The sequence below is a fragment of the Acyrthosiphon pisum genome, chromosome A2 (assembly GCF_005508785.2).
Source record: "Acyrthosiphon pisum isolate AL4f chromosome A2, pea_aphid_22Mar2018_4r6ur, whole genome shotgun sequence".
NCBI lineage: Eukaryota > Metazoa > Arthropoda > Insecta > Hemiptera > Aphididae > Acyrthosiphon > Acyrthosiphon pisum.
The window spans coordinates 60,420,953-60,448,751 of record NC_042495.1 but is presented as its reverse complement, the minus strand read 5'-3'; the positions used below and the strand labels follow the sequence as shown (position 1 = coordinate 60,448,751).

The 27,799-nt window shown below is 26.2% G+C and overlaps 2 protein-coding genes across 2 annotated transcripts in view; both read left to right on the top strand.

Moving 5' to 3' along the window:
* The window catches only part of LOC100159252 (putative glucose-6-phosphate 1-epimerase), a 30,839-nt gene extending 22,086 nt beyond the window's left edge, over nucleotides 1–8,753 (top strand). Inside the window, exons 3-8 of the mRNA XM_001943552.5 lie at nucleotides 4,444–4,502; nucleotides 5,874–6,030; nucleotides 6,090–6,267; nucleotides 6,376–6,532; nucleotides 6,591–6,742; nucleotides 6,813–8,753. Coding sequence (XP_001943587.5) covers nucleotides 4,444–4,502; nucleotides 5,874–6,030; nucleotides 6,090–6,267; nucleotides 6,376–6,532; nucleotides 6,591–6,742; nucleotides 6,813–6,821 — 712 coding nt within the window. The 3' untranslated portion in view covers nucleotides 6,822–8,753. The remainder of the gene's footprint in view (nucleotides 1–4,443; nucleotides 4,503–5,873; nucleotides 6,031–6,089; nucleotides 6,268–6,375; nucleotides 6,533–6,590; nucleotides 6,743–6,812) is intronic.
* Nucleotides 8,754–19,272: 10,519 nt separating this feature from the next.
* The window catches only part of LOC100165071, a 118,987-nt gene continuing 110,460 nt past the window's right edge, over nucleotides 19,273–27,799 (top strand). Inside the window, exon 1 of the mRNA XM_029490980.1 lies at nucleotides 19,273–19,607. Coding sequence (XP_029346840.1) covers nucleotides 19,517–19,607 — 91 coding nt within the window. The 5' untranslated portion in view covers nucleotides 19,273–19,516. The remainder of the gene's footprint in view (nucleotides 19,608–27,799) is intronic.

Here is a 27,799-nt window from a genome sequence, read left to right as displayed (position 1 = left end):
CTTCAATATTTATTTACGGGTGATCATTGATATCAATAATATTGAACGTGCTGGGCAGCTTAAGACACCCTGTACACCTAAAACTGTACCTAAAAGCTGGTTTTCATTGTTTACTATTTTGTGCGCAAACGAGTTGTAAAAAATATATTAATATGTGCGCAAACGAGTCTCCACCCTAATAATAGCGTATTATACTATATTATATAATATATTGTATACTGTAGTGAACATTATCACTAAGGCTTAGATTTAAATGCCCTAAAAACAAGAAAAATACCTTTAAAAACATGTTTTAGTATCTTAATGCGCTAACAATATTACACAACATAAATGCACATTGCAAATTATTTTTAACATATAGTAATGTTGATGAAACAGAAATCTTTTTATGGTATTTAAATTTACGTAATTTGGTGATCTTCCTAATATTATATAATATATTAGGTATATTATATATTATAGCATATTAATATTATACTCGTATACATATTCTATCTATACCTGCATGTGACTTAATTTAGTTTGTCAGACCGTCGAGCAGCCACCGCCGCTTTTTACTGGAACATAATCTATATATACAAAAATGAATGTTTGTCCATGTGTGTGTCCTTTATGTTTTCCTAAACGGCTTGATTGATTTTTATGCAATTTTTTGTGTGTGTTTGAGTGGTTCTCGGGATGATTTAAAATTTAAATTCACAACTGGATCCGGTAGATTCAACCCGAGGAGGTGCTCAAACAAGGACTTTGAGATTTACAATGGGAATGTTCGTTTATAAATGGTTGCTATTAGTTAACGGGCAGATTAGGTATAAGCATGCATCAAATTGCTTACCAACATAGTCGGCAGTAGCGTAGCCAGAAATTTTATATGGGGGAGGGGGGCTAATCAAACAAATACAATATGTCTTTTATTTACAATTTTTATTTTTTTATTAATCTTGATAAAATTCTAAGGTCAACACAGTCAATTGGAGGGGGGTATAGCTCTCTTAGCCCCCCTGGCTACGCAACTGGTAGTCGGATTGCCTACCACGGTGGCTGAGTTACGTTTTACATTTTTTTAATAGTTCTATTTTTTAACGGGAAAGGAAGTGAGCGGAATCAGCATAAAAATATTAATTGTTATATAATTTTATATTTAAACTAAATATAAAAAGTACTCTAATAAAATACTCTATTGCATTTTAAAATGTCATTGTGGCCATTGTGCGTATAAAATATAATACTTAATATACATTTCTACTTTAAAATTGTCAAATACCCACAAATAATATTTTGAAATTAAGTACAACAAAATAACTAAAAATGTAATTCTTTGTATATATATATAATTTCACAAAATATGAACTTCAAAAATCTATAAAATAAACTGTGTTTGTGTATTTTTTTTAGATTTTTGAAATGCTTATGGGAAACCTTGTTTTAAATTACCTCTAGAAATGAAGCATTTTATAAATTTTTAACTACAAAATAATTTGCACAAATTTTCGTGATTTTAATGATTTTTGTCCAAATTTGAACTTTAAAAACTTATAATTTTTAATAATCTTTAATATTTTTAAACTACTATTATAACAACTTATGAGGAACCTATTAGCCATATTAAATGTTCAAGCTTTTTGACCTAGACAATTTTTTTCGTTGATATTTATTGAAGAAACACTAAAATAAATCTGATTATCTCTATAAATAGTTTAAAAAAGACATCATATTTTGTAAATTATACCGTGCATATAAAATGTTAATATAAACATTCGGCGGAAATTATAAGTATCTACGGTTAATCTTTTTGAATTAAAACAAAAAATGAAAATCGTTTATTTGAGGAAAATATCCAGTGCTGTAAAAATTTAACCTTAAACGCTCATAAAAAAGAATGTGATATTTTGGTAAACTTTTTTATTTTCAAAGGTAGCAAAACTTATAGCAATCTTGTATAACAATTTCAAATCTTAGATATAAAAAAATATGATTTTTTAACTCAAAATAGTTTTAAAATGTTCGTAATCTTGATGAATTTAGTCAAAATTTTAATTTTAAACTGAGCTTATTAAAAAATAATGAGACTACTTATGTGTTTTTAATATTTTTGAATTGGTATATGATCAGGTTACGAGGAACTTTTTATTAAATGTATGTATAAAAAAATTACCTATACGGTTGTTTGTTTTCGAGTTACATAAAAAAAATAAAATTGATTTAGTCGAAAACTAATTTTGCGTTAAAATTACTGTTGTTTTTATTTGTTTTTCCCGACGCTTTTGAAAATTACTTATATGTTTTTTTTAATTTTGACATCCCAAAAGTACCAGCTATCCAATTTTCTACCAAAAACCACCCTCAACGTTGAAAATATAATTATTTTTTCGACTATTTTGAATTTTTCGTGTACACAGTCACACACACACAAAAAAACACATTGTAAAATCAATACATACATTGTTGTTTTGCTCAGAATCTCAAAATGTATCCTTATAGAAATATTATTCATTATAGGTCTATCTGTTCTCAAATGTAACATTTATTTATAATCCAAAATATTTTAACTTGTGTTTTAACTAGACACAAAATTAAAATATTTAGAATAATATTCATTATTAAATTTTAAAAGTAAAAACCGAAATGATATATTATAGAGAAGAATATTATTTTCTCTTTTCAATTTTATAAGGATATTACTTATTAGGTATAAAGAATTAGATATAAAACATGTTATAATTAATGAATCATTTTGTACTTTATTAATGTAAATTAATATTTTTTTACCAGCGTTACTTGGTAAAAATTATCTAACTAAAAGAAATTATTGTATCAAAAACGATTCAAAGAGAATTTATTTGTAATTCTATAAATTATAATTATGTAAACTTAGTGATGCTAAAACGAGTGATAATCTAATATTTTTTTCCCGTTTCTAATTAAAAAATCGGGAAACTCGCTCAGTTGTATAATAATATAAGTATCTACTATTTAGACGTTTAGTGTACTTTGTACATCGTCATTCAGTAGGTCAATGTAATGGATGTGTTGAATTTGAATTCAATGATAAATCATTGCATACGAAATACGATTTAGGCGGATAACGGATATGGCCTATATGACTAGGTAATAGGTATATTTTATTTTACATTTATTTTAGTATTATTAATACACTAATATGATGGTAGGTTAATTGATTTTTGCTAAAAACATCGCATTTACTATAATAGTTTATATTTATTTCTTATATTATTGTTAATAAACTTGATTTTTAAGTCAATGACGACTTACCATATTACAAATAAAAAAATAAATTACTACTAGCTATGCAAAATATATAAAATATATAATAAAATAGAAATATAATCTGGCAAACAGCGCTGCTCATTAGAGTGACCTACTCAAAAGTTTGACACCTATTATATAGCAGAGTGACTTTCCCTATATTTTTAGTATTTATTTTAGATATATATAGGTTCATAAAGGGTCATGGTGGGGGGGGGGCTTAAATTTTCAGCTAATATCAACAATAAATAATAGGATATGTTTAATTACATAAGTGTAATAAAACCAAACAAAATTCATCTGAGTACCTATGTAATAAACATAAACAAGGACATACAATTTAAAATATAAGATTCAAAAGAACGTACCTTATTATTAGCTAGGTATATAAAACTATTACCTTTGTTACATTTATTAAAAATATACAAGTACCAAGATATAATTGTATTAACTTCAACATTTAAACTATTAAAACTTTGAAATACTTCAAAATGAGTTGTATACATTTATTCTACAGAGGTAGAATTCAATATCAATTTTTAAGAGTAAAAATCAAATTTTTAATAAGTAATACACTTTTAAACTAAGTACTTAATAATTGAAAATTATGCTTTATATTTTACTGTAAACTTTTAAAAGCAATAACTCATTGTTTATTTTCATAGTTTATGATTCGTGAACATATTATTTTAAACAAAACTATTCAGAAATCACCTATTTCACATATGTTTCAATTTAAAAATACTCCAGTAAAACAAAATTATTTTAATCTAAGTGTGGTTTATTTTATTATACCCCAACTATTTTAAAAAGTACTGGTTGTTTTTTACTTTTGACCACTAGGCACTAATTAGTATCAACTAGATCCAATTTCTACTAGAAATCACCCTCAAAGTTGAAGATTGAAGTATTTTTTCTACTACAGTGTCTTACACTCTTACACATAGGCATAAAAACAAAAAAAAAAAAAAAATCCAACGACAAAATATTATTGTGATTTGTGATACCAATAATTTTATCTTTCTGCTCAGAATCTAAAATTACAACAATAATATACCTTAATACATCGTACTTAAATTCTCTTCTGTGAATAGAATGTTAATAATTGTATAATAGTTATTAATTGGTATTTATAAATTTGATATATTGTTGATTATTTGTTGTATTTATGTTTAGTAAACTGGCTGTTTTTGATGGTCAGAAATCGATTCGAGGAGGCATTCCAATAGTTTTTCGTAAGTACCTTCAAATGTTCATATGTCACTTAATGACAAATAAATTAAAAAAAGCGTTGAAGAATTAAACTTCTAGGTACTCATTTTCTAGACATTGAAAACATTACTATTAACAACACAATTATTAATATATTCACCCCAAATAAATTCTAAAAAATCATATGACTTTGTTATTAAATAAATAAAAATGAATAGACCAATTTACCCATAATGCTAAATTATTGAATACAACTCTGTGGAAGCATGTTTATAACTGGAAAAATTATAAATTGATTTTGTTAACAGTTGTATTAATATAATATGCTATTTTGGTTTGTTGTGTGACAATTGAAGGCTGGGTCATTTTATTATTTTTATTAATTATTACCTAGTTATTTCATTTAATTATCATGAATAAATTATTGATGACTCCTTAAAGCAATAACAAAGTATTATCAGTGGTCAATAAAGTAGTAAATCTGCACAGGTACCTATATAGTTAAGAGGAATAATTTGTAGTTCATGCAGTTTACTGGATAATGAAAATCAACTTGATGCAATAACATTTCAGTTGGTTATAATTTACAAGAGATACTAAATAATCCCCCCCCCTCGTATAGAATATGACATGAGAATATGATAAAACTTTAAAAGAATTTTTATAAAAATTACATTGTTGTAAAACCAATCACTCAGACTCCGCCCAGAATATAAAATAATAAATATAAATTATATTTAAATATTTCCTTGTATTTGTTTTTTTGTTCATCTGTCTGAAAATCAAAAGTTAAATTATTGTTGTTATAATATTATAATAATGAATAATATAAATTAGTAAAAAATTCTAATAAAACAAATAATATATTTATAAATTTATCATGTAAACATGATAGATAAAATTTAATATTTGACTCTATCTTTAAAAATGTATAACAAATAACAGTTGCCTAATATTCTTAACTCATTATTAATTAAAATATGAATTAGATTTTATAGGTAAATTATTATGATTTAATTAGTAAGTAATGCCTAAATAACGGTATAAATATTGAGTTTTATAGAATATTAATAATTATTATACTATAAAAGAAATTCCTAGAAAATTAATAACTCAATGATCAATTTTTTTTTAAATATTAAAAAAATATTTATATATTATTTTTTGAGTAAGGTGAACATTTAGGTAATAGTGTTTATTTTAAATAATATGTTATTTACTTGTTTCATTAAATATCTAAGGTGTTACACCACTTGTTTCTGTATTTATTAGAAATATTGATACTTTTTAAATTTGACCGACAGAATTTTTAATAATATATTGTACAATAGACTTAAAAAAAGGCTTAAATCAATTTTAAATTAAAAAAATGTTTGTTTTTATTTTTTACACAGCTCATTTTGGACCCTGGGCTTATGGACCTCTTCATGGTTTTGCCATGACATGCAGATGGAATGTTGAAAAACAACCTGAACCATTAGACAATGGTGACATTGAAGCACTATTTTCATTAGTGGACAATTCCGTTACAAAACAAATGTGGAATTATAGGTAAATATTTTTTATATTTTAACGATGCATCTAAAAATGTATGCTAAACTTGTTTTTAGTTTCAAATTAGTGCTAAGAGTAATATTGAGAGAAAAAGAATTACAAGTCAGTTTCAATTTATACAATTCATCTCTAGAACCATTTCAATTTAACATGCTTTTCCATACATATCTAAAAGTACCAGATGTCCGAAAATGTAATATATCTGGCCTTCAAGGATGCATGTACGTAGACAAGGTATGGACTGGTTTAATTAATATTTAATAGCATTCAAAGATGTATATATATTATATATTTACTAATTAGTAATAAGTTATTAAATATTAATTTTTTGACAATGATTAGACCAAGGAAAATGGTGTATACCAAGAACCGAGAGAAATGGTGACTGTTAATCATTGGACTGATAGAATCTATCAAAATACACAACAGGAACATGTGATTTCAAATGTTGTATCCGGAAGAAAAATGAAAATGATAAAATACAATATGCCAGATACAGGTAAATAGAATTATTTTTAATTCCTGTTATTAATACAACTAAGTAATGATATTTTTAGTTGTATGGAATCCATGGGATGTAACATCAAGTACAATGAGTGACTTTGGTGAAGACGAATACCCAAATATGATATGCGTTGAAGCTGGCATAGTAATCAATCCAATAACACTGAATCCAAATAACACATATGAAGGCACTATAATTTTACAGGTATATAAAATAATTTAAATAAACTTAAACTGAATTATATTTTAAATTGTATAATTTGTTTGTGTTACAGGTTATGTGAGTAGAGTCGGGAGCTGCTGTTGGCGGGGCGAGGTCTAAAGTACGTGGTGTCAATGCACGCCAACGTTGCTCGCCATTATCCGCAGACATTAATAGAAACTCCGGCAGCTCCTATTTTCAATCACAGGCATCACCTGTTTCAACAATGTTTAACAGACAACCAGCTATAAATCATGGTTGGTTTACTTCCATGATGACTTCGACTGATTTTTTCAGTCCTCAACGTTATCCATCCAATAACCCAGTTCCACCTGTCCACCATGATTCAACGTGTGATCAGCATTCATCATGCACCATATGTTCTCTAAATTTGTAAACATTTTACAAAAATGATATTATATTAGTTATTATTGTATATTACTTACATTAATTTACTTAGGTAAAATTCATATTTTTAATTAATTAATAATCTAGACATTTTAAAAATGTGCATAAAATTCCATTTTTTTGACATTTCTTCATTTATATTATTAGTACATTCACAAAAGTTACAAACTAAAATGTTTCTAACAAAAATCAAAATAATAAATGAGGAGTTGAACATTAAAGTAATAACTTTATTTCAGTAATTTTAGTTTTTTTAATTATTGTATATTATCATTATATTATGTCAATAGTGTTGATTTCACTCGTTAAAAAGTTAAACATCATGTTCTTTATAATGTATAGTATGAAATAGATCTGATATTGTTTTACAATTTTGTGTTTTGTTATTTTTTTTTTAAAAAAAATGCATTGTTTAATTATTGGAATGATGTAGAGTAGAATATTTAATTATATAAATTGATTGCTCAACTCTATATACAATTAGTAAACTATTACTAACTATTTTTTTTTTTTTTATTGTAATATTATAATTAAGATGAATTTGCATTATTTCTCATAATAATTGATTCCGTGACAATATTCTGTAAAATCATTCCAATTTATTAATTTTTATTTTCAATTTCAATTATTGTCAATATTTATTTTTTATTATTTTTATAATAATTTTACCACTATTAGTATTTCTGTGTTATTTCAAAAGTTTACATTTGTTATAATTAATTTAGCAAAAAATGTTTGGTTTATGTAGTTAGACAAAATTAAGTAATATCTATAATAATTATTATAATTATAATTTTTGTTTATAGAAAACTATTTATAATAGTTGAAATATTTGAAATCAGCGCCTAAAGTATTTTAATCTTTTTTTTTTATTGCTCTAATAAAATTAATTACATTTTTGATATTTTTTTACTAAATTGTTTATGTACTTAATAGCAGTGTTTTTCCAAATATAATTTTAGTCTCTGTTGTAATTATTGTGATTGTAATTTATCGATATAGTGTCAAAAATATCAGTATCAGTTCAATAACTGTAATTTGTAATAAATATTATAAAATAAAAACTTCTGTAAAAATTATATGTTTATTATAATTGTTTGATCTGATCTAAAGACATGTATTTTTAAATAAAATAACAATTAATATAATTTTTTTTATTCATTTTAGTTTTATTTTTTAATAATTAAGTCTTCCAATGTAGGAAACCATAGAAAAATTACATTATTGCAAAATTGTGACTAATTTTATTTAAAAGGTTAAGAAAAAAAAATCTTATATTTAACTATGGGCTTAATGTGGTGTTTTATCTTAAAGGTAGAAAACCAATTTTATGAATTTAACAATTATTGTGTTGTGATTGTACAGTAAGTTATTAGTAATTATTTGTTATTTATAGTAAAATTTAAGTAAAATTATGTTTTTTTATATGTGTATGAAATAAAGTTGTAGTGGAGTTATAAATAATAGACTGTTGCGTCAAAATATTATTTCTAAACGTTAAGGTTTCTAAAAACAAACAATAATTGTAGTGGTCATTTATGGTATGTTATTTTTGTAATTTATGGTAAATTGTGATGGACAATAAAAACAATCACTAAAATGTGAACTTGATTGTTGGATTAATTGCAATCTTTAGAACCTAAATAAAATTGTTCAAAATAAGAAAGTACCTAGGTAATACTTTTGTAGTATGTAAGTACATAGAAAGTATAATGGATTGTTATAAGATAAAAAATGTACTTTATGTGCTTCTTAATTTATGAAAAAAAAAAACTTTATTATTAATTTTTAAAAATGTTTTTTTTATATAATTATTATACTTAGTTGTTATTTAGTTCCATCTGTCTGATATCTATTGGATTTTCTTATATGGAATAGGCAATAGCAAATTACATCCAAAATTTTAAATTGTTTTTTAAATATTGTGTACCTATTGCACCGTTTTTACCTGTAATCTATCAAAAAGTCCGTTATGAAAAATGTTGGACAAAAAGTCCAAAAATAAAAAATAATCTATTGAATTTTAATTTATAATTAAATCTCCTAAAAAATCATAATTTAGTACCGAACAGAATTGTGTATATGGATAATTTTATTTTTTTACTATTATTCAGTACCTATAAAAAAATATTTTTTATTATATATCTATTAATTTATTATACATATTATGTAGAAACCATGTGATATTAATTTTTTTGAAGATAACATATCGCAATTTTCGACCAATACCATGTCACAATATAATATTTTAATAGTGTTTAATGTTTATATAATTATTGTATAATACATTTGTGATTTATAGCCTTATAGGTACCTACCTATTGTATCATTCTATCAATACAATTATATAGGGGAAACCTGGTTCAGATGTAAAATAGGGCAATTCCATTTTGTCCACGCTTGTATTTTGTAATACAATTGCTCCTCTGGTATTTTTAATATATACACAATATTCATACATATCAATGATCAATATAAAAGTAAGTTAAAAAATATATAAGAAAAAATCAAAACCTTTTTTAAAATAAGTTACGTCGATACAAATATCGGTCACTACAATAATAATAATAATAATAATAATAATAATTATTATTATTATTATAATTTATATTATAAATTAATTTTTCAATATGTAATTTCTTCAAAATTTGAACTTAAAATGTTTATAAAAATAATTGTGTTTATATATATATTATTATTTTTCACATTGTTTGGTTACAGTATGATCTATTTATGAGAATCTTTGTTTTAAATTGAATATTTTATAATTTAAAATAAGTTATACTTTTTAAAAAATTGTTAATACAAACATCGATCAGTCAACACTAGGAGCTCAGACAGCTGTCGGCCGCGGCGGCTCAGTCTTCGTGCGTACCTACGAAAGTGGTATATCGTATATTCTTAACGTGAACGCAGTATGGGGTCGCTGTTGTGGATATAAGATAAATACCGAAAGAATAGCTGCTTACAAAACAATTTGTTAACGTTTTGGTTTTTAAATAAATTTGAAAAATTATAAACTTCTGAGCTACAATCAGCTGTAAATTATTTTGTTAGCATTTGCCCCAATGATCTAGTATCTTCACTTGGTAATGAATTGATAGAATTAAATTCATTTATCAAAATAGGTATATAAAGGAACGCGTAATGATAATGACTAATGAACAATGGAATATGTTTTTATATAGGATTATTAAGGAAAATAATTGCAGTGTACATTTCCTAATGTAGAAGTAGTGCTGCGTAGGTATATATTTAGTTTTGATAGTGTCCAACTGTAGCAGGGAACGAACATTTTCAAAAATTAAGTTAATAAAAAACCGACTGCGAACTTCGATGACACAAAGTCGACTATCAGGCCTTGCACTTTTAAGCATTGAAATTGACTTATTTACTAAGATCATTGGATTTTTTACAAGTTGTTGAAAAATGTGCGGCGACGAAGTCTCGCAAAGTTATCACTTATCATAATATTATGATAAAAAATTATTTTTTTAAGTTATGTTAAACAATTTATTGTACAAATTCTCTTTTAAAAAATTTAAGTCCGTTATATTTTTACCAATAACATTTTGAACACCAACATATCTTTTCAGTTCATTTTTACTAATATTTAATAGGTACCTACAGGCTACAACCTAAAAGTAAATTTAACTACCGTGACGTTTTACATTGTAAATTATTCATTGGATTTTATTTATTTTTACCTTATAATGTTCAACCATGAATGAGCTTCCTTCATAATCGAATTGCACTAAATTATTGGCTAAAGTAGCAATGCGTAAACTTTTTTTCGTAATCTTTTTTTTTGTGCTGTAAATAAATGTATCCATAATGACACAGAAGGTATTTATAATTTCCAACAATCTTTTTGATTTGAATCATCGTCACTCAAATAATTTTTGGTCTGCTCTGTTGCAAAGTTGAAACTGTTACATCATATTATATTATAGTGCTAGTGGTTCACTTCTAAATCCCTTTAATCCTGTTAAAATCATACACAAATCTGTAATTAACCTAGTGTATATTTTAGTGTATTTATTTATAATATCAAAAATTAAATATAATTGTATGCAATTAAAAATTAACTAATTTATCTGTCAAGGGATATCAATTGAAATCAATAAAAATCTTTTTACACCAACTTTTTATTTTTGATTATTGAATATTGTCCAGCTTTTATAATGCTACCATTATTTTACTTATTTTACTTAATTTACTTATTTTTTTTTTCAGTTTATGTGTATATTGTGTTTGTAGGTATACACCTACCGATAATATTGATATTAGGACACAATTACGAAGCTTATAAATATCTAAATGTATTTAGTATTTTTTTTTTATCATTATTGAACTTTAAGCCCGGAAACTATGGCCATTAGCTGTTTAGTTGTTTTATAGTGGGGGGAATGGTTGGAATGGTTGGCTGAAACACGTTGTTAGGTTTGGTCGAATATTTCAAGTTGGGCACCTGTAGGTTTCTGCCATACCCGGGTGAGGGGAATGGCGGTTATTCAATATTAAAATCCAGTTAAAACGCAGAAATAGCCTATTATACCAAAAGGCAAAAACCAAGTTTGTTGAAAATATTTATTGGTGTGTACTGTGTAGTCGGATAGTTTCATCTGTAATTTAATGATAGGTACATCGCACAATGAATTTAGTCATTCATAATAAACGCCACTGATCTATATACAATAAATAGGTACCTATAACTACACATATATTTAGAACTTTTGTTTTAAACCATTCAATCAGCGATAATATAATATTTCATGTACTAGTAATTAGTACAATATCTACTATAGTTAGTACCCACATTACATTAGTTACCCATTAATTTGTATGTAAATGGTAACGGAAATAATTATACGTAACTTCTGTATAATATTATATCATTGATTATAAATACTAGTATTTATAATCAATGATAATAATATATAATATTTCTTATTTTATTTAATCTAATATATAATTTAAATAGCATTCTTAGAGTTTTTTCCACGTAGGTTTACACTTAACAGTATTAAAAAATAATTTTGGGAGACAGGGTAGCCGAGCGGACAACGCGTACCGTCGCCTGAATCCGTACCGAATCTCGACCACGGGCGGCTTTTCTCTCTAGGCAGGCAACTGTCTAGAGAGAGAAGCCGCCATCCCCCGACGGGCATGGCAGAAACCTACGGGTGCCCAATTTGAAATTCTGCCAAAACCAAACACACATGTTTACCAACCTACAGTACCCGCCCCTACAAATAAACAAATAAACTGCTAATGGCTATAGTTGCCGGGCTTAAATGATCAATAAAAAAGAAAAAAATAATAATAATAATAATCATTTTCTTCCTAAATAAATAAAAAAACACTGTTTCAAATCGAAGATATCAAAAATAAATTCGTATTGCTCTTGAAAAAATTTGAAATAATTCTAAATGATAATATCCCATGTTCATGTATAATACGGTAATTATATTAATTCAAGTAAATTAATCACCTCATTTGATTAAGATAAATCTCCTCAGAAATATTATGCCATCATATTTTATTATTTTCCATCAATTGAATTATAAAACAGTAGTCTAATCACAAATCTAAAACTGACAACACTTGACGCTTTTTAGTTTTTATTACAGGGGAATATTTTTTTTTTTAACATTTATTTTCAATATACAATCTGTAATAGTAGTTACAATAAGCATATGAGCTGGATTATACAGTTGACTTTGAAAGTATGGGGGGAGTATCTACATAGCAGTAACACTCGACGAGGAATTATTAGGTTATTTTATATATGTACATTGTACATTATACATACTTATTACTTATGTTAACGATTTTTTTTTTATAATTATTTAGTTATTTAAGTAACGAATTTAGCTAACTAAATCACGACACCAGCGCCTCTTTAATTTTCTCGGTGGATTGCCAGGAATGTTTGCGGAGGTGAGAGCGAGAATAAGTGGATTGAGGTGGTTTGTAAGGCGAGAGCGGTAGCGCTTGTAAGAGGATGTGGCCACATCGGCTACAGTTGGTAGTCCAAGATCTGAGTGTAGAGTATGGTTTGTAACATAGAAGGGAGCGTTGGTAATTATACGAAGTGATATTGATTGGAACGTTTGCATTTTTTAAATGTTCGACTTTTTAGCCGTTCCCCATAATTGGATACCATAAGCCCAAATGGCGAGATGTCACCTTGGGGAACGCCAGCTAGGATGGGTGCTAGGTTTGAAAACTCTAAGCCTGTACTTTATTTACAAAATGGTGATTTTCTAGATTAAAGGAGAATATTTAAAATAAAAATATTTCCATTATAAATCGTATTTTTTGTAGTTCATTCATATACCTACTTAGTTACGTATAAATATAACTATGCTTGAAATTTATCAGAAACCATTACAAAATCTGTTAGTATGATCGATTTTTTTTAGAGATTTCATTTAAGCGTGTCCAGGCTTAAATAGGATATTGTTAAGTGTTATAAAAATTAAAATATCGGTAGTATAATATTTTTGAGTTAAACGTGTACTTAAAAGTTTTTTTTGTTACTCATATAACCCTATTGTTAAAATTGTCTTGTGGTATCATTTAAAAATACAAAGCAATAGTGTTTTTAATTTTTATTTAGGTAGGTACAATTGAAATTAACGATAAATTCTAAATTTAACTTAAATAACGTCCAATAACTGACCGTCTGACCATATATAATATATGTATGTTACACAGTATTACCTACATAAATTACATTTCATTTTTCAACAAATTAGTTATAAATTAGAAAACTAATTTGTTGAAAACACATCGAATTTCCTGTGGAACTAATCAAATTGATTGAATAATTAAGGGCTTAAAAATGCTCTAAAATATTTGCCCTAGTGTCCGCAAAATAACCTTACATTTTTTTAATTTTAATTTCAAAAATTCAATTTAATATTTGTTTTGATATTTAAGGAAATTTAATAATTCTAAGATTAAAAAGGTGGGTAAGTGGATGTCACTCTGCTGTACAGTAGATTACAAGTGGGTCACTGTATAATGGATGGTATTGAATTTGAATTCAATAATATAATATCATTGTATAAGAAAAACGATTCTGAGCGGAGACGGTATGTCAGTCTAGGTATAAGACATAATATTATATTATATGGTATTAAAAAAAAATTGACCAATAATTATAGGTATCTATAATAAATTCCAAATTAATCATATCACAATATCCATTAGGTACTTATAACGCGTTATACATCAACAACAAACCATGATACTATCATAATAGTATACTTTAGAAGTTTCAAGTATGTATACGGTATACCCACGAATAATATTATACAATCACAACAAAATAACTAAAATAGTTATTCTAGGTTTTTTTATATGTAATTTCGTCCAAATTTGAACTTAAAATGACTATAAAAATAAACTGTGCTTATGTATTTTTTAGATTCTTTGGTAACAGAATTAACTACTTAGGTGGAATCTTGTTTTAAATTTTTAATCCTTAGATATAAAAGTTGAACGTTTTGAATTTTTATCTACAAAATAATTATTCAATTTTAAATTTGATAAATGTTATCAAAATTTGAACTTCAAATGCTTATAAAAAAAATGTGTGCCTATGTATTTTTAATATTTTTCAACTGCTATTGTAACAATATATCAGAAGCCTTGCATTAAATTTTCACGCTTTATTACTCAACAAACAAAATTTTATTGATATGTATAGAAAAAAAAACTTAAAAAATTGAAAACTGAGAATGTCCATAAACAGTTCAAAAAGAGTCAACTTATTTTCAAAATGTTATGGTGTATATAAAATACTTATATAAACATTCAGTGAAATTTTCAAATATCTAAAGTCATTCGTTTTTTAATAACAGTAGAATAAGAATATTGTCACATGAGAAATCGAGCGAATATAAAATGTTGTAAAAATATGAATTTAAAACGCTTATAAAAATTTAATTTGATTTTCTTGTGGACATTTTTTTTTTTGATAAAGGTAAACAATATTATGAGGAATCTTGTATTACATTTTCAAATCTTAGATTTAAAAAGAAACATTTTTACGAATTCTTAACACAAAATAATTTGCTAATATTCGTGATTTTTACATATTTTGTCAATTTTTGAACTTTAAATGCTAATAAAAAAAAAATGGGACTAAGGATTTTTAATATTTTTCAAATGTCATTGTAACAATATAGTAGGAGCCTTGTATTAAATTTTCAAGTATTTTTACTCAACAAATAAAGTTTTATTGACATTCATAGAAAAAAAACTAATAAAATTGGAAACTGAAAATGTACCTAAACAGTTCAAAACAAATCAAAATATTTTAAAAATTGTATTATGTATAGAAAATGGAAATATAAACAACCAGTGAAAATTTAATTTATCTACGGTTTTTTGTTTTAAAGTTACACCAAAAACGAAAATCGATTTTCTCGAAAACAGCTTTTGCGTAAAAATTCCCGTTTTTCCTTAATTTTTCTTTTGTTTTTCACGGCGCTTTAGAAAACTATTGAAAAAATATTACTTTTGACCCCCCGAAGTACCAACTAGATTCACTTTCCTATCAGAAAAAGCACTGTTAAAGAAAATCCAAGCACTTTTACTGTCCTAAAAGGTGATGACAGAGACAAATATAAAAAAAAAAATAAAAAAAAAAACACACATCATTGTAAATTCAATGCATTTAACGTTCCACTCAGAATCTAAAATTTAGACGACTTATTGGAGATGCTTTTGATCGGTGGATAACAATATCATTACAGCTCTTGTTTAAAATTATATAAATTGAGATTATCATAAATCATGTTAAATTCTATGTTCAATTTTTGTATAACTGTTAAATTATGAGCGCTATAAGATATTGAAAGAATATTTTGAATTGCCTAAAATTTAAAAATTATATAAATTATAAAAAAAAGTATTAATGAAATTACATTAAATGCTAAAATAGTACCTAAAATTGCAAAATAAAAGTTTTATTTTTGAAGTATCTGTTGCGCTTACGTGAATTGATTTATGTTCTTAGAACACCTGAGCACCGCATATAATTAATTTTACATTGAATTCCTGGCCCCAGTATCATAATATACATTAAACTTAGCCCTTAGGTATTTATAATAAATTAATAAATATATAATATATATATACCATACGTTATATTTTATAGGTACACCGTACACTATAGTCACTAATCATTAACCAATCACGATTCATAGTAATTTTCGTAGGTACTACAAAGACTTACGCGGCCATATACTTTGCGAAGCCATCAGCATTATAACGTTGAAATTGGTATTTAGTATGTAGTGAAATACAAGTATAAGGACCAAAACCATGACGTGTGATAAAACAAGAAACCGTAATTTGGTTTCTCCAATCTGACAGGTGTTTTCGTAAAAGCGTACTGTGTCTCGACACCACGAGAGATTGTTTGTGGCAAATTGTGTGCTTCCCTGTGGAATATCACTGTAGGTACATATATACATACTGAACTGTACAGTGGAGTGTTATATTCGAACTTTTGAAAAGAAATGACGTATTTTTGGTACAGGGCGTTGTAATATTTCTTTTTCAATGCTCATTATTTTTCCAACCACTTGAAATATTATAAAAATATTATTCCTATATTATTATTATTATATGTACATGGACTCGTATATGGTTTATGTTACCTACTGTTTATAGAAACGTGGGACTTTAAAATCTTGAAATTTGCGATGTCAAGTATTTTGTTTTTCGTTTTAAATTAAGTCTGATATTATAATAGCCAATAAGTAATGACAAAAAAATTAAAAAACTAATTCCAAGTTATAATCTTTTATAAAACGTATATATATATATAGATAGTATTAGGGAAAAAAATCTGCGTGCAAATAATTTTATCCCTGATGGAATTTTTATTTTTTTTCCAACGCTACTGCAATCTAAACCATTTTTTTAGTTAAACTTTAAAAACTATAATAGTTAAAAAAAAAGGAGCATTATACGTATTATTAGATTAGGAAACGTGTACAGTGTACACTGTACATAAAAAATAACTTACTCATATTAATTTTTAGCCACGTAGTTTTTATATGCAAACTTGTATTGGTATTTATTATTCAGTAATTTTCAACGATTACAAATACATACTAAATCACAGTAGCCAGGAATTTTGTATGGGGCCCCCTCACTAAGTATAAAACTACAATATGTCTTTTATTTGCACTTTTAATTTTTTTATTAGTCTTGATAAAATTATAAGGTCAACACGGTCAATGGGGGAGGCTTTATAATTTATGAGTTGTAGTGGCGTATTTACAAGGGGGGTCAAGGGTTAAATCCCCCCATAGGCTGTATATATAATATGCAAAATGTTTGGGAGTCCTAACTTAAGGCCTCTAGCTTTAAAAGCTGGGCTACCGGATGAAATAATACCCCCCCCCCCCATGACAAAACCTAAATACGCCACTGATGAGTTGTACCCATAAAGGCATAAAGTATAAACACGGATAATTCTACAATGTTTACGCCAGAAGTATTGACTAAATGTTCTTCTTCGCAAGCTCACAAACAAAAACGCTTGTGAAAGTTTTCTCTCTAAATTGAATGGTATATTTTATCATAGTCAAATACAACGGTTTATGGTGATTCATTTAGGTGTCTAAGCTCATTATTTTAAAAAGTTTTAACTTATAGAAATTTTTTTTTGCTTAATTTCATGTCATTTTAAAACAACATTTATACCTAACGTATTTAATTTTCAAATAGGTAACCTAAGACTGGGTAATTAACAACTTATTATTTTGAAATTCGATTTTTTGGATCAAAATCGTCCAAAAAATCTTCTGCTTCTAAAAATATCTATTTTCATTAAGAAACGTAAAAACTTGAAAATAATAATTTTGTAAAAGTTGTAAAATTATAATTTTTATTCCAAAAATATTGTTTTGCAATAACATCAAACTTAGTAAAAATATTAAAACATTTATAAATAATTAGAATGCACAGTTAATTGGTTGGCGGTATCCATATTTATCATTATGTATATGACTATATTATGCTTGTATAATATATATTAATAATGGTGTTAAACAACATATTATTATAAATATATCAACACAAACTATTGAAAGAAAGGTGTTCATCAATAACTAAACGTCTAAACGTCGCATTTTTTTTAGTAACAAAACTATCAGATATGAATTTAGACATTATTTAGACAGTTTATGAACATTTTTTACAAACAACTTATATTTGACTTGAATTAAAAAAAAAATTTAATTTATACTGCTTTTTTACAAGACACTAATATTTTTAATTTTAGATTCTGAGTTGGTGGTTTTACAATGGTGTTAACTTTTTTTTTTTATCCTGTATACAAAATATCAACCAGAATGAGTGCTTCGTTTTCAACTATTTATAGTACTTGATCTTTTAGCAAATTGGATCAAGATGGTACTTTAAAGAGGTCATTTTTCGATTTTCTTAATAGTTATTAAATGCCAGGCGAAAAACCACCGACAAATCATGAAAAACCGCTAAAAATGGGATTTTAATTTCTAATGCTTTGTTTATCACATATCACCTTATGTTGATCACGTCTATAACTTACATACTTTTCATAATTTTATCATTGACTTACTAGGAAATACCAGTTGATTTGACATCGTTGCGATTATCATTGCTTAAATTATTGTTTTTTTTATACACTTCGCATCTTGTCCGGGAAATTATTTATTATATTTTTAAATCTTGCACTACCTATGCCTAGTCGAGTAGGTATACTTATAATTGCACTGTTATTACATTTAATCGCCTACCGTAAATTAATTAGGTATGTTATATTACACGTACACATAATACTTGTATTATACGCATAGGTAGGTACATCAAAATATATCAGGTAAGGTATAGATACATGAAAATTATAATAACAGTAAATATTAATCTTCATATTTTATGGGTATTACTATAGTATAATTGATACGGGGCGTAAAGTAAACGCTGATAATCACCCTGTATGTACTGGAACTCTCGAGGGGCTGTGTGTCAGAGGCAGAGTGTGCCGGGGTTGTGAGGGTGTAGGAAATTCGCACCCGCAGTTTCGCCGTCGTCACCGTCGTCGTCGTCGTCGTCGTCGACAGCAGCAGCAGCAGCTGTCGGTCGGCACGGCAGTGTCGTGGAAGAGCCCACGCCTGACCCACGTCTCGTGAACCAAATCGGCCCGGTACACATGGTCGTGATTTACGCACATCCGATCGTTCACTGCCAAGGTTCGAACCCATTTTCCCGACCCGGCAGCCGTTGCCTCCGATATTTTTGAACGCGTAATTATTATTTTATTTTTTTTTGCGATCTCTCGATGCCCGTCGGACGACGATGACGAAGACGACCGCGTACCACGGCGGACTGACGATCACGACGTGGTGGTGTTGGTGGTGCACTGCCGCTCTGGTGCCATTCGTCATCGGTAAGTACCTTTTGTAGTAAATTAGTAAAATATGACTTAGTATAATTGTACCAATATGGTGTATTGTATATACATATACATATAATCAAGTATTATATACGCTATAACAACTTACTATAGGTAATAATTAATATGTGTATAATGTAATAATATTATATTGAAGTTGAACGAATAACGTGATCACACGGCGTTAACGTTTCGTCAGTCGGCACGCTTGTCCGTCCGCAAAAGTTCATAGTCCCGATGTCACCGAGTACCCATATGATATTATATCATTGGTATTTATAATAATGCATCATCATAACAGTGCATAATTTTGAACTAATTAGTATGCTGCTTATTCAAAAAGAAACTAAAGTATTGCAATTAAGGTTTGTATAGGTATACCTTTAGTCTTTATACTATTTAGGATTTAAAAATAATTTAACATTAAGATATGACCATAAATTATTGTACGTCATACAGGTACTTACGTCTCACTGTGAATAAAATAACTTTTTTTTTGTTAAAAATTGTATGTGTGCATAAATTAGAAATTATATATAGTCCTATACATAAATCGTGCTAATCAAAGAAATACTACAATCATTATTGTAAGATATTTAAATGTTAACACAGTTATATAGGTACTTAGTGTATTACAATAAACCAACAATTGAATTAAATGTTATAGGTAGTTACATAGTTATTAATTCTTGCTTAAATTAAATAGGTATATTTATTGTAATATTCTCGAAACTATTTGTTAAACAAAGTTAAAAAAAATAATAGTTATAAGTATGAGAAAAGTATACACTTGGTGTTAATATAACAATAGATTACCGAGATTTTATTTATGGATATAATAGAGTTTACAAAAATATATATATATACATATATAGATTATAATATTATTATATAAGAAAAAAACAAAAAACTCATTATACCTATTTAAAAATTTTTAATTTTTGTCTAGATTTGATTATAGATTAAACAAAACTCTTGTTTATTCGTATGTACAATTTGCAGTGATTATGTATAATTATTATTATTACCGAACATGTAAGTGATTAAATTAAAAACTATTAAATTCGGAAATAAAAAAAAAATTCTTATTTAACTTCCTAACATTAGTTAAATGACATGTCGGTATATATTAATAAGTATAATAAGTCATTTTTAATGTTGACTATCCTTTATATTGTCTAATGCTTCAAAATTTAAAACGTCCTATATGTAATTAATAATCGTTTTAAATTTTAATTCTCGATTAAACTTACCTATTTACATATAATATATTTGTTTCATATCTTAATCGGTGAACAATATTTGCTTATAGCAATAATTCAGTAACTTAGGACGTATTTGTCGTAAAGGTTCGACTTAAGTACATTTATAAAATATTATATTTACCCATTTAAGAATATAATATATTTTATAAATAATCAGTAAAAAAATGCATAAATTAAATACAATTTTCGAATCCAATGTCAGTTAAAGATTTTTTGATGAAAATATAGCTAGTAGGATTATTAACAGACATAAATAGTAAACAATATAATAAATAGAACATAAAATTATTATACCAACTAAAGTTTAAAATTTAAAATGTTATCAATTTATTATAAAGTATTATTTTATATAATTTTAATTAGGTTATAGATACCTAGTGAAATTGTCAACAATTTTTTGAATATTTGATATAATATTTTAACTGTATGATATAATTGAAAATGTTGTTTATTGTAAATCATTAAAAAAAAAAAGTTGTTTACTAAAGTTTAATGTTGATTGTTTAATTAAATCGAGTTATTGTCTTATATACTATAAGTAGGTATTAAGTATACGAATACATATGTTATACATAGATAATATTATTATTTATTTTACATATCATACAAATATATGTAATATGTATGGCAAGATTATTTGTATGCATAGGCCCTACCTAATGTTATACAATAGGCATTGTTTTCAGAAAAAAATGTTTTGAATTGATTTAAATCAAATTGATATATAAATTATTATAAAATACGTAGAAATACGTAAAACATTTAGATGTACCTATATAATATGAGGATTTCACAATAATATTGGCCAATAGGCAAACAAATATTATATCTAGGCTGTTTGAATTTTAATCCCGATTTTATTGCACATTATACGTCATTAGCTACCTATTGCATGTAAATTACCTAGAACTTATCATGCATATTTACAGATACAAAGTGGTATGCACCCAAGTAATAATTCTAGTATTTCGAATTAGTGAACATTAGTGGGACAGGCTGCGCCGCAACTAGAGATAAAAGGGCCCAAGTGCGTGACAAATTTTGGGGCCCCCTATTTCAAACTTTTGTCCTACAAAATTGCATAGCACCAAATGTGCAATTAAGGATGGGCTTAAAACTCCCTGGTAACAAAAAAAACCTAGAAAATAATAAAGGCACATGGTTTCCCATCTCAGGAGGCTAAACATTTTTATTTTGGCTCTTCAAATAATGTCTATACATAATGCATACCAAGCAAAATTTTAAAAAGCAAAACAAGTTTTATCACTTTTGGGTTTTGATGTAACTCTAAAACAAATGACCGTAGATTACTACGGAGATACCTACATGAACTTTTGACTGAATGTTTATATTGGAATATTCTACACACCATATCATTTTAAAAATATTTTCACTTATTTTGAGCTGTTTACGGATATGGTCAGTTTCCAATTTTTTTAGTTTTTTATTCTATAAATACCAATAAAATATTATTTGTTGAGCAAAAAAGCTTGAAGATTTATAAATCTATTATAATAGACAGCTTCTAATATATTGTTTCAAAGACAGATGAAAAATATTAAAAATCTATATTTACAATTTTTTTTTATAAACATTTTAAGTTAAAATATTGACAACATACGTAAAATTCACGAAAATGTTTAAATAAATTTGTGATAAAAATTCATAAAAAATTGTCTTTTTAAATCTAAGATTTTTTGGTAACTCAAAGATAAATAACTGTAGATACATGAAAATTTCACTAAATGTTTATTTTATCAATTCCTATACTTGATAAAATTTTTAAAATGTTTTGACTTATTTTGAGCTGTTTACGGATATTTTAAGTTTCCAATTTTTTTAGTTTTTTATTCTATGAATATCAATAAAGTTTTATTTGTAATGCAAAGTTATAGTTAAAAATGTATAGAATAAAATGTTGTATAAAATGTTATCTTCATAAGTTAATCAATACTATAATAACATAATATATTATTAGATGTTGGAAGCGTGTTGCAGGTATCGAAAAATTTCAATTTTCATCATGTGTTGTAAATTGGAAAAAAGTTCGTATTAGCTTAAAATCTAAAATCCTTTATGTCTGAAAAGGGCCCCCTAAATATGATGATGGGGCCCTTTTACGGGTTCGATACACCCCCAGTACCCCACTAATTGCGGCACTGTGGACAGCGTGTGTAAAATATATAATATAATTGTTTCAATAAATTAAGTATCTACCAATTTATCTACCATTATAGTTTTCATTTCACAAAAATGTTATTCAAAATGCGTTGTGTATTATACTTGAAGTGAGAATACATTTTGTTTATCAAACATTTATGAAATTTAAATTTGAGTTAAATATTTATGTTAACAAAACTTTTTGAAGAATAAGTTTGAAGTGACTATAGTTGTTGAGTACACGGTATGGTCACGTAAATGCATATTTAAGTTTTTCTCATAATTTAAATTCTTCTATTCTATTGAGCGGAATGATTATTATACCTCTAATATATTTTTTATTATAGAGTCGTCATATCATGGTGTTATGATAACTTTTGCATCAAATCTTATAACTTAGAACCGACGTAAGTTCAAATATATGAATATGTTCAAACATTCTTTATAAAATGCAAACTTTTATATAATACACTTACTGTGTAGTCATTTGAATAGGTTTAATATTTAAGAATATTTTTGGATTTAATATTTACATTTCTTTAGAAATTGCATAAATGAAAAACCTTTCAAACTGGACATAAATTATAATATATCAGTCCACCGTTTTGAGTTTATTCAACATTTATTTACACTTTCAAATAGGTACCAAAAATGTATATTTTATTTATCTTAGTTTACGTAGGGATATAAAAACAAATATTTTGTTTTCACTTTGTTTTAATTATGTGTACAAAATTTAGATAGAGAACTTAGAGAACTAGAAAATAGTGTCATAAAGGTTGGGTCTATGTTTTTTTTTTATCAGTAAATTATAATTGCTTATTGGTATTAGGTATATTTTAATTGTATATCTTCTTTTAGATAATATTTTTGTGTGATTTTTGGTGAATATCAATTTATGGTATGATTTATTAATTTATGTAAACCACGATAGCTAGTAAAACAAGCTGCATTGTTATCGAGGAGTTGATATTAGGTAGACATGGGTAGGTTTGATATGTTTATTATTTATATGTCCATAATATAGTTTTAAAAATTTTATGAATTATAAAAATTCTTTTGTTCATAAGTATGCTAAGGGATCGTTTTCTTTTTACTTTTCAATAAAGTATTAACATGATGTACTATTAGTCTTATTTTATTTTTTCCTTATAGCCTGGCCTAGATAACTTATCGTCTGCTTATTTATACTACTAACGACTTTCACATATTTCACAATCGTTAAGCTACTTTGCCATTTGTGATTTTCGTCATATCCATAGTTTTGTACTGTATTCATCGACATAATCAAACATCTGAACGTTTTTCGCAGTGCCTCAGATATAAATATAATTTTATATAATATGTAAGTTATAAGATAGGTACTACGCTAGTTATAAGACCAAAACGTATAATAATAAATTCCTAATAATTGTACTTTGGTATTAGTGTAAGTTTCATAAATGATACCTTACCACTTATAGGAGATTCAAAGAAAGGATCACTTTGAAGTTTGAATAATATATTTTTCTTATATTTTTCTCCTATTAGTATAAATTATTGTCTTCAATAATTTACAAAATATTCATCTTAAAATTATCTTTTTCTTATTTTTTAAACATGAATGTAAATATACGAGTTAAACTATAACTAAAATACGTTTAGGTATTTGTTAATAATTCTATTAGGATTAATCTTTCAAATTAAATAATAGCTTTTTGTAAATATAATATAATTAGGTACCTGAGACACGCCCAAAAGAGCGACCCAACGTGCAAAGTCCGTAAAATATTTCTGTACCTTTTTCAACACTAAATTATGAAGCTTTAATAACATATTTAGTACCATCCTAATGAAGAAAAATGTATGCATTATTAAGTGTTCTACATAATAATATTTAATCATAATCAAATATATAAGAACAATCTGCAATCGCGCGCAATACAATATAATATACTGTACTTGGATTTTTGTATAAATTAGGTTTCTAGCAAGTAATAATATTTATATTATTTTGTTTATTGATATAGGGTTTTTGTTTTTATAAAAAGTTATTATCAGACAATAGTACAATACTAAGTAGCTTGTGTAAATATAAAGATACACAGTTTGTTTGTAATACTTACCTCATTGTTTTTAAACAATATTTTATATTTTATATACAAACATTCCATATTAAGTCAATATTAAAATATATTTTAAATTCAACTTCATAAAAATGTAATATTATCAAGTAACACTATATTACGCAATATCTAATGTATAAAAATAAAATTATTGTAAGATAATAAATTATCATTTGTTTTGTTACAATCTTTGCAACATTATTTTACGAAAAACTGACTTAAAAATACTTTATAGGTACCTAATGACTTGGGCAGAGGACTTGTAGCATTTGCATATTTGTTTTGCTAAGTCACAAAAATAGCAGAGTATGAAACAAATTCGTTTCATGCTTTCACAAAGCTAGTTTTGAAATTTTATTTTGCATATAAATGCATATTTTGAGTCATTTTGTTTTTAGGGCATATTTTATACTTTTATACGAAATTTCATACTTTTTGAGACATATCTAACTTAAATCATTTTTTCCACACCAACATATTTTTCATTTCAAATAATACAGACAATACAGTCCAAATGTTTGGATAAAAATTTAAAAAATGTTTGTCTTATAATAATAATGACTGTCCGCGGGCACAAGTTTTTCCAACAAGCGCTTGAGGATCACCGATAAGCCAATAATATAATTTGCTGTAATTAATTTTATTAATAGATAGATAATCGTAAACGATCTAATGTCGTACACCTATGACATCACCACCACGGTGAGCCGTGTGAGCACTATGCGGATTGCGGGCTTTTATTCGATTAGGATTAAAAAAATTTTTGAAAAATTTTTGAAATTCATATTTTAAGTGCATATTACAGGGGTTTTAAGTGCATAAGTGATTGCATATTTAGTGCTTTTTTAGAACTACAAGTCCTCTGCCCTACTAATGACTATTATATTTTTAATTTTCATCGATGTAAAAATATGGAGGTCTGAAAAGAAATTCTATAGTAACTAATGTCTTTACTTTGGATAGGAGTACAAAAACATATTATAATATAATATTACCTATTATGTCGAACTAATTTAAAATTCATCTAGTCCACATTCACTAAATATTATTAGAGAATTTAGGTATTCATCCACAAGAAAGGTGAAAAGTAAATGTCTAAGTACAAAATGTTTGTTGTTAATACAGTTTAAACAATAATAGTGCACGTGATACGCCTATCTAGTTCCTATAATTTATTCTAGATTGTCTCTGTCCTAGTTTCTGGAATAGGTGACGTATTTCTGTTCAAAAACATTTTTTACATTTGTATTAACTAACACAAAATAATATAAACTAGTGTATTATCATCTAATTAAATATAATGTGTAGGTAACGTATACTAGCAATATAGGTATACATATATTAATACGTGATAGTTTTATTTTTAAATAATTTTATAATAACTTATTATAAAAACTGGCAAAAATTACCACTTTATAGCTGATACAAAAGTCTATACATATACATACATATATAATAAAATATATTTTCATATAATAATAGTATACGTCATATTTGTTATTTAAACATACAATAAACAGCTCAAAGTCGTTATTATTCTTTATTAGGTATATTTAAAAACTCAGCTTATATTTCATTGAAATACGAAAAAAAGTTTTAGAGGAATTGAAATTAAAAATAGACAGGTATTTGAGCTGTTGCAGCGTCATTATTAAATTGAAGTTATAGGTAATGATAGCGTTTTTAAGTCTATGATAATATCTCATACACATTATAAAAATACAATTAACACAGTTACGTTTTGCACACATGATATGTAATATGGATATAGCGGATTTGTATTATAATAATGTATTAGCGACGATTAGGGTGCAACATAAAATAATAATATTAACAAAAAACGTACACAGAGATTAACGCACATTAACAATACCAATAATGCAATAAACAATTTTAGCTCACTCAAAAGAGAAATTAAAAATACGATTCGCGCTGTTCAACTAATTTTAACACAAATACATAATATCATTATAAAAAAGGTGGGTAAGTGGATGTCGCTCTGCTGTACAGTAGGTTACAAATGGGTCACTGTATAATGGATAGTATTAAATTTGAATTCAATGATATAATATCACTGTATAAGAAAAACGATTCTGAGCGGAGACGGTTTGTCAGTCTAGATATTAGACATACATATTATAGGTATACTTATCTATAGTATTATTAATAATTTTCAAATTAATCATATCACAATATCCATTGGGTAACGCGTTATACATCAACAACAAACCGTGGTACTATCATAGATATATAATAGTATACTTTAGAAGTTTCAAGTACCCACAAGTAATATTATACAATCACAATAAAATAACTAGAATAGTTATTCCGGGTTTTTTGATATGTAATTTCGTCCAAATTTCAACTTAAAATGACTATAAAAATAAACTGTGCTTATGTACTTCTTAGAATTTTTGGTAACAGAATTAAATATTTACGATAAATCTTAATTAAATTTTCAATCCTTAGATATAAAAGTTGAACATTTTATAAATTTTTAACTACAAAATAATTATTCAATTTTAAATTTGATAAATTTTGTCAACATTTCAACTTCAAATGCTTATAAAAAAAATGTGTGCCTATGTATTTTTAATATTTTACAATTGCTATTGTAACAATATATCAGGAGCCTTGCATTAAATTTTCACGCATT